At 56.9% G+C, this 10,179-nt stretch overlaps 2 protein-coding genes across 3 annotated transcripts in view; both read left to right on the forward strand.

Moving 5' to 3' along the window:
* Positions 1 to 164: 164 nt before the first annotated feature.
* Positions 165 to 9,217, forward strand: PAQR5 (progestin and adipoQ receptor family member 5). Of its 2 annotated transcripts, XM_057381336.1 has the most exons (9): positions 165 to 525; positions 2,960 to 2,992; positions 3,368 to 3,535; positions 4,056 to 4,183; positions 4,703 to 4,902; positions 5,532 to 5,658; positions 6,235 to 6,331; positions 6,698 to 6,839; positions 7,426 to 9,217. In XM_057381336.1, exons 3-9 carry the CDS (start codon positions 3,503 to 3,505, stop codon positions 7,632 to 7,634), a joined length of 936 nt encoding a protein of 311 aa, XP_057237319.1. In that variant the 5' UTR covers positions 165 to 525; positions 2,960 to 2,992; positions 3,368 to 3,502; the 3' UTR covers positions 7,635 to 9,217. The 2 variants fall into 2 exon arrangements, with proteins under 2 accessions (XP_057237319.1, XP_057237320.1); XM_057381337.1 differs by lacking the exon at positions 165 to 525 and having other exon boundaries at positions 1,915 to 2,992.
* A 597-nt stretch (positions 9,218 to 9,814) lies between these two features.
* Positions 9,815 to 10,179, forward strand: part of KIF23 (kinesin family member 23) — a 16,490-nt gene continuing 16,125 nt past the window's right edge. Inside the window, exon 1 of the mRNA XM_057381322.1 lies at positions 9,815 to 9,946. Within this exon, the coding sequence (XP_057237305.1) occupies positions 9,815 to 9,946 (132 nt within the window). The remainder of the gene's footprint in view (positions 9,947 to 10,179) is intronic.

Raw genomic sequence — 10,179 nt, forward strand, 5'->3', positions numbered from 1 at the left:
ACCGAGGGGACCCCATCGTCYTGYGGGCCACKYTCCCCCATCCTGCTGGGAATAAYCTGGGAATGCGCRTCTTTGGGCYGGYTGGAATTCCCAGGCTCCTCTTCAGCGAGCTGCGGGCGTTTCCAGCGGGCCCGGCAGCGGGAGATGCCCGTGGAGGGCCGGGAGCGGATATTTTTTCCTGCCTTTTTTCCACTTCCTCGCCGGTTGGAGTCGGTCCCGGTCTCGTTTGGCCGCGGTTATTCCCGCTTTTATCGGGCTCCCTTTTTCCTGCCCCGCTCCGGGACCAGCCGGGACTAATCCCAGCTCCCAAAATCCGGGAATCGCCGAGCCCTCCGGCCGTGGGATCATCGCGGTGGGCGCCGGCRGCTTCGCGGCGCTTCCTGCCGGGATCGTGCCTCTGGAAGAGCCGCCCCCGCCCCGGCCGGGCCACGCGGGCTGTGTTTGTACACAGATGAGTAATCCCGGGATTTGGAGCCAGCGCTGGGAAACGCAGCAGCATCCAGCGGCAGCTCCCGGAGCGGCGCCGTAAGTCCCGGCTGGGCTTTTTTTCCCCCCCCCGTCATTCCCAGCTTTTCCCGCTGATCCCGCGGGCTGGCTCGTGGAGATGCCGGGAATGTGGGACACGCGCGTGGAAAAGGCACCGGGAGCGCACGAGGAGCATTCCCGGCCCTCCCACGGCTCCCGGAATTCCGGGGAAGTTTCACTCGGCGGAGTTTCGGGAGCCGGGATGGGGCGCCGGGATACCCCGATCCCGCGGGAAGGACGGGATTTCTGGGATGGAAAAGCTGCCGCTCCCGGCGGATCCGGGCGGATTCCAGCGGCTCCCGCGGCAACAACAACTCCTACAAAGCCTCCCTTGTCCGGCCGGGAAAGGTCCTGGCACGTCCCGGGCCGCTCCCGCGATTTTCCAGCGCAGMTCCGCGCCCTCCTCGCGCCGCCGGCGAGAAGGATTGGGGGATAATTCCTAAAATATTCCYGGCCTTGGAAAAGGCACCGCGGGGTGCCAGGGAGGGGTGGGTCGGGAGGTGCCAGGGAGAGCGGTGCCATGGGGAAAGGATATTCCATAGGGAGGGATATTCCATAGGGAAGGTATGCCATAGGGAGGGATTTTCCATGGGGATAGATATTCCATGGGGAAGGGTATGCCATGGGGAAGGAGGGATTTTCCATGGGGAAGGGTATTCCATAGGGAAGGATATTCCATAGGGGTAGATGTGCCATAGGGAGGGATATTCCATAGGGAAGGATGTTTCAAAGGGAGCCGTGCCAGGCAGAGGGCGGTGCCCCAGGGACAGCTCCGGGGAGGGGCCAGCGGTGCCAGGTGGGGACATTCCCCGGGGAAAGCCGGGATAAAGGGAAAGCTCTGGGACGGAGCGGCGGCTGCAGGGGCGGGACAGGCCCGGGAGGGCTCGGGGAGGGGGGTGGTCCTTGGGGACAGGGGACGGGAGCGGGGCTGAGGAGAAGGGGAGGAGGAAGAGGAGAAGGAGATTAGGGCGGAGGAGGAAGAAGAGGAGAAGGAGGAAGAGGAAAGGAGGAGGAGATTACAGAGGAGAAGTAGGAGGAGGAGGAACAGGAGAAGGGGAAGGAGGAAGAAGAGGATGASAAGGAGAAGGAGGAGGAGGTGAAGAAGAAGGAAGAAGAAGAGGAGGAGGCGTTGCATGCACCTGGGTGACGCTGCTGGCAGAGGTGGCTCCCAGGGGTCACAGCCCCCCGGATCCCTGCCTCGGGAATGGCCCAGCCGGGTGCTCCCAGCTCAGGGCTCCCATTCAGGGGTTCCATGCACAGTGGGATCCCCTCATCCTGAGAGGGGCCGAGCCTTTGGAATGTCTCATCCCTCTGGAATGGCTTCGTGCAGCCCTCCCGGGATAAGGGACATCATTTTGATTTTGGCGCCGGGCTGTCACTGCCCTCATTTTTTTTGTATCCCTCACGCTGGGATGGGCACGGGCAGAGCCTCGGATCCTGGGAATGTGGGAATATTCCAGGGGCAGCYCTTGCCCTGCTCTCTGGCAGCCTCAGAGAATCCCAGAATTTCRGGAAGGAAGGGACCTTAATACTCGTCTCGTTCCAGCCCCTGCCATGGGTGGGGACACCTTCCATGGACCAGATTCCAGCCCAGCCCTGGACACTTCCCAGGATTCAAGGGCAGACACAATTTCTCTGGGAATTCCATCCCAGTCCCTTCCCACCCTCCCAGCCAGGAATTCTTTCCCAATATCCCATCCATCCCTGCCCTCTGGCAGTGGAAAGCCATTCCCTGTGTCTGTCCCTCCATCCCTTATCCCCATCCCTCTCCAACTCTCCTGGAGCCACTTTATGCCCTGGAAGGGGCTCCAAGGATTCCCTGGAYCCTTCTCTTGATCCAGGTCCTGTTTCCGCCATGGAAAAGCGCAGGAATCCCATGGGATCCAGGGACTGGAGATTTGAGGAGCTTTGAGGCAGCACTTCGGTGGTTCCAGATCCCCACAAAGTTCCCGGTTCCTGTCTAATCTTTAACCCAACTGGATTCGGTCGGATTGTCACTCTCTTGCCTCGTTAATTTTTTCCCTCCCTCCGCCGCCTCCCTCTCCGGCCGTTCCTGGCGTTCCGTGGCCTTTTCCTGGTGCTGCTCACACCGGAACTGCCCGGCTGAGGGGAGAGGTAGAGCCGGGGATGGGAGGGGAGCCGGGAATTCCAGGGGCTGGGAAAGGGCAGCCAAGGGCGTTATTTGGGAATGGTTCTGCAGCGCATCCAAAGGCTGGATCCCAGCACATCCTGATGGCTGGAGCAGCTGGAACGCCAGCCCAGGAGGCTGCAAAGGCTCTTCCTTCGTGAGCTCTCAGAATCCTGGGAATCCCAGAACATTGGATCCCTGTGGGACCGAGCTGATCCCTGGGGCTCCATTCCAACTTTTCCTGCTCCAGGCACTCCCTGGCAGYAGGGAACAAGGGATAATGGATATTTTCCCTTCCTTTCCCAGCCCTGAGACGGGAGCRGCCAGCGCCAGGAGCGGGTAAGAACCAGAGCCGGGATATTCCATGGGGAGCGGGAAAGGTGATCCAGGTGGGATCCTGTGTGTACCCCCGACTCCCCAGGGCCCTTCCTGCATCCCAGGGATCTTGGTGGGATCTCCGGGTGCTCCAGGGATTGGAGCTGTTCCCACATCCGCCCTGGCTCTGTTGGGGTGGGAGCAGGGAATTCCCGTCCCTCTGGAATGGGGCTCGGGGATGTGGGACCCTGCTCCTTTGGGATCCCAAGGGATAGATCCCCTGAAGGGACGGACGCGGTTTCCCCTCTCCATCCCACGGGAACCCACCGGGATACAATTCCCCCGGGGATCCTGCTGGGAACGCTGAGCCACGTCCCCAGGAATTCTCGTCCCTTCCAGGCCACCCTGATTCCGGGATCGTCGCTTCGACCCCTCTGGAGCAGCTGCATTCCCATGGGATGAGGCCGGGAGGGGTTTGAGGGCTCATCCCGAGAGAAGCCGAGCTGGAAAATCCCCGGGACTCAGAGCCCGACCATGCGGCTGCTCAGCATCCACCAAGTGCCCGAGGTCAGCCGGGAATTCCCTGCCCTAATCCCGAGGCTCGGGGGGATTTCGGGATCTCGGGACAGGCGGGAGCAGCGTGGGGGTCTCAGCTGCGTCCTCTCCCAGAATTTTGTGTCTCCCGTGCTAGGGTCGGGCACTGGCAGAGCCCAGGATCCCRGGAATGTGGGAATGTCCCGAGACAGCCCTCACCCTGCCCCCGACTGCCTCAGAGAATCCCAGAATCCCAGAATTCCAAGYCTGAAGGGACCTGAAAACTCATCTCATTCCAGTCCCTGCCATGGGCGGGACACCTCCCTTGGACCAGATTCCAGCCYGRCCTTGGACACTTCCCGGGATCCAGGGGCAGCTATARCTTCTCTGGGAATTCCATCCCAGCCCCTCCCCACCCTTCCAGCCAGGAATTCCTTCCCAAAATCCCACCTATCCCTGCCCTCTGGGAAACCTGACCCGAACCCGAACCCGAACCCTGACCCTTATCCCCTTTTTCCCCGTGACCGCTGGCGGTGCCGCTCCTTCCCGGCAGAGCTACCGGGAGCCGGGAATTCTGTGCGGATACCGTCCCCCGCGGAGCTCAGCCCGCGCCTGCCTGCGCAGCCTCTTCTGCATGAACAACGAGACCCTCAACGTGTGGACACACCTGGTGCCCGCCGGGTGCGGGGCCGCGGGGATCGCGGGGGACGGGGGGGCCCGGGGTGACCCTGTTCCCATTCCTGTTCCCTTTCCCATTCCCGTTACCATTCCCGTTTCCACAGGTATTTCCTGTGGCTGCTCCTGGGGTGGCTCCAGGGGGGTGTCAGGCTGACCCCTTTCCCGTTCTCATTCCCCTTCCCTTTCACATTCCCATTCCCATTCCCATTCTTATTCCCGTTCCCTTTCCCATTGCCATTCCCTTTCTCGTTCCCCTTCCCATTCTTCTTCCCATTCCCATTCCCTTTCTCGTTCCCCTTCCCATTCTTCTTCCCATTCCCATTCCTATTCCCATTCCCATTCCCATTCCTGTTCCCATTCCCCTTCCCCTTCCCATTCTCCTTCCCATTCCCATTCCCGTTCCCGTTTCCATTCCCCTTCCCTTTCCCATTACCATTCCCGTTCCCATTCCCATTCCCGTTCCCATTCCCGTTCCCATTCCCGTTCCCATTCCCGTTCCCATTCCCATTCCCGTTCCTGCAGGTATTTCCTGTGGCTGTTCCAGGGCTGGCTCCGGGTGGGCTGGCCAGATCCCAGGATTTGGCCATTCCTGGCATTCCTGGGCACGTGCTGCCTGTACCCGCTGGCGTCCAGCGCTGCCCACGCCTTCAGCCCCGTGTCCGACCGCGCCCGCCACCTGGGCTACTGCTGCGACTACACTGCCCTCAGCCTCTACAGCCTGGGTGAGCCTGCATTCCCAGGATTTATGGRATTTTGGGAATTTGSGGGKGTCAGGRTGARCAGGGATAGCCYCCAGCACAGTCCCCGTGCCCATGGAGTGATCCTCACCCAGCTCATCCTGTGACACAAGCAGAGATTTGAGGATCAGCAGTTCCAAAAGCCCATTTGGCACTTCCAAAATCCCATTCCAAAATCCCATCCCAAAATCACAKCCAGAGGTGGGCTTTGGGGGAAATTCCCGCTCCTCCTGTTCCTCTTCCCTTCACCCCAGGGTTTGGGAACGGCCTAAAGCAGCTCTGGCCACAGATAATTTGGGAGCGTTCTGGCTTAGTGACCCCTTTTGGGATTTGGAGTGAAAGGGATGAAGGAAAATTCCACATTTCACACAGCTGGAGGAGCCTTGCYGGGAGCAAGCGGCAATTCCAGGACATTCCCATGGCTCCACGCCCTCTGGAATGCTGTCTGCGGGAGTTTCCCTCTGCTCCCCAGCTGCTCCCTGCTTTCCCACCTCCATCCCAGCTCCTGCTCTGGGAGATTCCCATCCCTTCCCAATCCTGCTGTGCTCAGAAGGATGAGGAATTCCAGGGGAATTCCAGGATCTGGAGCTGACCAGCCCCGGCTGTGCTTCCAGGCTCGGCGCTGGCGTACTCCGCCTACGTTTTCCCGCTGGAATGGATCGGGAGCACATTCCATGAGTGTTACATTCCCGTGGCTGTGGTCAACTCCGTCCTCAGCACCGGCCTCTCCTGCTATTCCCGGTGAGCTCTGGAATTTGGGATAAGGGGTTTGGTCAGGGATGATGCCAGCCTGCAGTTCAGGAAGGGGAAAGAGGGAATTTTTCCCTTTGGAAAACACAGTGAATTTGGGGAGCTGGATGATTCACATGGGAAATGAGGGGAGGAGTTTGAATTCTGGGAAGTTCCATAGGGGATTTGTGCAATCCTRGAATGGTTTGGATTGGAAGGGAACTCCAGGATGATCCAGTTCCACTATCCCAGATTCCCAGAGGAGCTGTGGATCGATCCCTGCAAGTGGCCAAGGCCAGGCTGGAGCAGTCTGGGATCGTGGGAGGGATCCCTGCCCTTGGAATGGGATCAGYTCCGAGCTCCCTTCCCAGCCAAACCATTCCATGGGCAAATTCCCAGCCCTCCATGGAAGGGATCCATGGCTGCAGGATCTGGTGCTGTCCCGTGGAATTCCCTGTGTTTCCCGGTGCATCCCATGCTCTGCCATGTGGAATTCCCTGTGTTTCCTGGTGCATCCCATGTGGAATTCCCTGTGTTTCCCGGTGCATCCCATGCTCTGCCATGTGGAATTCCCTGTGTCCTTCCCAGGTTTCTGGAGGCAGAGCGACCCCAGCTGAGCAAGGCTTCCCGAATTTCGGCTTTTGTGTATCCCTACATTTTCGACAGCATCCCGCTTTTCTACAGGGTGTGTATCATTTCTACAGAATCCCGGGAAAAATATCCTCAGCCCAGCCTGGAATTATTTGGGAAAACAGGACCGGCTTTGAGGTTCCAAGGCAAACAAACTCTGGCAGGAAAAGGCCCRGGGATATTTTTTCCTGCCCCTCTGGACAGGCAGATTCCTGCTGCTTCAAAGGGCTGGAAAATTCCTGCCTCAGGAATCTGGGAAGGGCCTTTCTCAGGGATTGAACTGGAGTAGGGTGGGAATTTGGGGAGGGATGATGAGGACAGGGATGTGGGGTTGGTGTGGAGGTGGTGGGGTGGGAAAGCGGGAATTCCAGGAATGCTGTGGCTCCCTTTGGATCCATGGATCCCCGTTTTTCCTGGGAAGCTGTGGCGCTGCGGGGCCGGGGGCTGCTCCGATGGATCCATCCCGCTGCACCTCCGGCATTCCCTGTGCGCGCTCCTCACCTGCACCATCTTCACCTCCCGCCTGCCCGAGCGCCTGGCCCCGGGACGCTTCGACTACATCGGTGAGAATTCCTGGGAATTTCAGGAATAAAACATCCCAGGGAGCCCTGGGATGGGTGGCTATTCCCTCTGGGAAAGCTGGGAATGCGTGGTTAGGAGGGAGGTTCGGCAGTGGTCCTTCCTAAATATTCCATGGAGGTGTAACATCCATAAAATTGGGATTTATTGGAAAAGCCTCATCCAGGAGCAGCCCAGGAGGGATTYGGGATGGAGCACCTGGAAACACTGTGATTTTCCTTGTTCTGCCACACTTGTGACAGGCACATCCCAATCCCTTGTTCCCGTTCCTGCCAGCTGGATTTTGGGATGGAACAGCTCCGTGCATGAGAATAAAACCTCAGGAATTAGGGATAGAAATAAATAGGAGGATAAAACCRCAGGAATTGGGAATGGGAGTTTGTGGGACAAATAATGGATGCTGGGTGGAGTGGGCTGAGCCTGATTTCATCCTGGAATCCAGGAATTCCAGAATAGTTTGRGTGGGAAGGACACATCCCATTATCCCAGGCTGCTCCAAGCCYCCRGAACATTCCAGGGCTGTGGAATCCCCCTGAATGCCCACGGAATTCCCTGGATTTTCTCTTGCAGGGCACAGCCACCAGGTTTTCCATGTCTTTGGGATCCTGGGAACGCACTTCCAGCTGGAAGCTGTCTCCATGGACATGGCAGAGCGGCGGGGCCGGCTCCCRCTCCCCTCTTCCCTGGAAACCTTTGGATCCTTGGGAATGGCTGCCATCACCAGCCTGGCCATCATCAGGATCTGCTCCCTGGCTCTGCCCCGGGAAAAATCCCACTAGGATTCGGGAATGCTGGGATCCGTGGGAGCAGCCCCATCCTGGAGGGGTTGTTGTGGATGAGGAGGAATTTTATTGCAAATATTTATTTGGGATTTTCCCAAGGGAAAAACTTGCGCTGGTTTTATCCGCAGGAAAAGTGTCAAATATTGGGGATTTGATCCCTAAAAAGGGAGGGAAGTGCTCCTGCTTCCCAGAGAAACCAGGATCCCKGAGGTCTGCCTTGGGGAGGAATCCAGGGAATGTTGGTGTCACCAGACATTCCAACAATTTGGAGATTCCTGGTGAAACCGAGGGCTCCCGAATTTCCATTTTCCCCTTGGAAGTGGTGTTTTTTGGGAATTTCAAGCCTTACASTCAGTCCAAGTGCCTGAAAATGCAGGATGGAGGGATCAAAGTTTCTCTCTGGAATAAATCCCACTGATTTTGCTCATTTCCCAGACAAAGAGATTCCAGGAGAGCTTCCATGGGATGTTMCTGTCAGAAAGCTCTTCCAGGGTCGAATTCTGGCAAATCCTGGGAAGTTCATTCCCATGGRAATGCTGAGTTTCCACATGGGGGATGGAATCAGGGAATTGCATCCTGTCCCAGGTGTTCCAGGAATGGGAATCCTGGGTTGAATGGATCCTGGGAATGAGGGTGGGAGACGGGAATCTCCCTGGATTTGGGATCGCTCCTTTTAGAAAAGGCTTTTCATGTTTTTCTTGGATCAGAGATTGGGAGTGGGATCCATGGGGAGAAAAGTTGGATCTGGGACAGCTCAGGGGTTAAAGGCACCCTGGRATGTAGAGAATTCCCAGGATTTTCCCTCTGCTCATCCCTCTGTTCTTTGTTTTCCTTCRCTGCTCCTGGAGGTCTCACTCTTTTCCAGGATCAGGTTTTCCCCTTGGCTTTTCCCGCAGGAACACGGCRCACACAGCTTATTCCTTGGGAATATTATCCCGGATAACCGTACGGGTCTTTAATTAATTTGCTTTAATTGCCTTGTCCGAGGCCGGACTGCTGCACTTTGGGAGCTCCTTAAAWGCAGGATAATGCACTAAAATCTGGGATAAAAGGGTTAAAAATGAGATAAATCAATCCTTAGGAAAGCTGGCTGRGGTTTCTTGGGATATTTATGAGCACTGGAATAGTTTCTCCAAGGGTTTTGTGGAATTGAATTTAGTATAAATCACTGATGTTCATCTGCTTCATCCGGTTTAATAAAAATATTCCTGGGAAAACCAATCCCTCTGGAGATAACTGCTGATAATTCTGGRGTTTATTTACTTTGGGAGCTGCTGTGACCAGGCAGGAATCCGGCTGGGATTGGAGAGCCTGGAAAAGCCCCAGGAGTCATCCCAGAATTATTCCCGGGCATTCAACTTTTGACCTGAAATCCTCTCATCCTCTCCAGTGACAGGAATTTTAGGGAAAAAGTGCATTAAAAGTGATAATAGTGATATGGGATGCTGGAATTCCACAGGATCCTCTGGCTGAACTCATGGAATGGGTGAAGCTGGATCTTGAAGCAGCACAGCAGGGATGAATTTTCCCTGCTTTTTAACAAAATTCTCTTTATTTTGCTCCATTCCCTTCCCAGGAGAATTAAAAGCACCATGTCCAGTTGTTCTGAGTAAATAAAATGGGATCTTTATTTGCTGGAAATGTTCCCTCGTGTGTCCATGCCCAATCCACAGCAAATCCCAAACAAATCCAGAAATTTTGGGACCAAATGGCAACAAACTTCCCTTTAGCCCCATGGATTGGGACAGGCTGGAAAAGAGAAGGATTTAGGGCTCCTTCAGGATGCTTTATCCCTTTTTCCTTGAAGTGTGTTGTGGAAACATTAAGGAATTTTGGCTAAAACTGGGAATTCTCTGGAGTTTAAAAGGAATCAATTCCTTCAATTTCCCCTTTGGAATGCATTCCCTTGGCAGCAAGTTTTCTCTCCCGTGGACTTGTTCGGCTGGGATTTTCCCACATGTCCCAGCACCACGTTTGAATGTTTATTTTCCACCACGGATCATTTCCCACAGGTTGCGAATTAACTCGCTTCCGGCAGGTTGGGAATCCACTCATTTCCAGCGGGTTGGGAATTAACTGRTTGACTGATTCACCTCCAGACAGGCACACGGGGGAGGCCATGCGAACGGGCTGGATTCCACCTGTTTTCCTGAGAGATTAGGCGGAAAAAAAGGGAAATGAACCCCAGAAAAAACCGGGATCGGCCGGGCCGGGACTCGAACCCGCGGCCCYGMCGCCTCCTCCTCCKYCACCAGCAGGGGGCGCCCTCTCCGCGAGCCGCACCCCYCCGGCATCGCCATAGCGACGCCGTGCGTGATGACGTTTCTCGGGCGCGGGCGCTGATTGGCCGGATTTGAATCGCGGCGGGCGCGCGGCCGCTGCTCGGAGCCGTCCGGGCGGAGCGGGACCCCCGGGCCCTGAGGGGACAGCGGCGACACCGCGGCGACACCGCGACATGAAGGCGGCGTGAGTGGCTCCAGAGCCCCTGCGGCCGGGCAGGGGGCGGCTTTGGGCTCGGGCAGCCGCGGCTTGGGGGGCCCCG

The sequence above is a fragment of the Malurus melanocephalus genome, unplaced genomic scaffold (assembly GCF_030028575.1).
Source record: "Malurus melanocephalus ecotype Western Australia unplaced genomic scaffold, MMel_1.1 scaffold_505, whole genome shotgun sequence".
NCBI lineage: Eukaryota > Metazoa > Chordata > Aves > Passeriformes > Maluridae > Malurus > Malurus melanocephalus.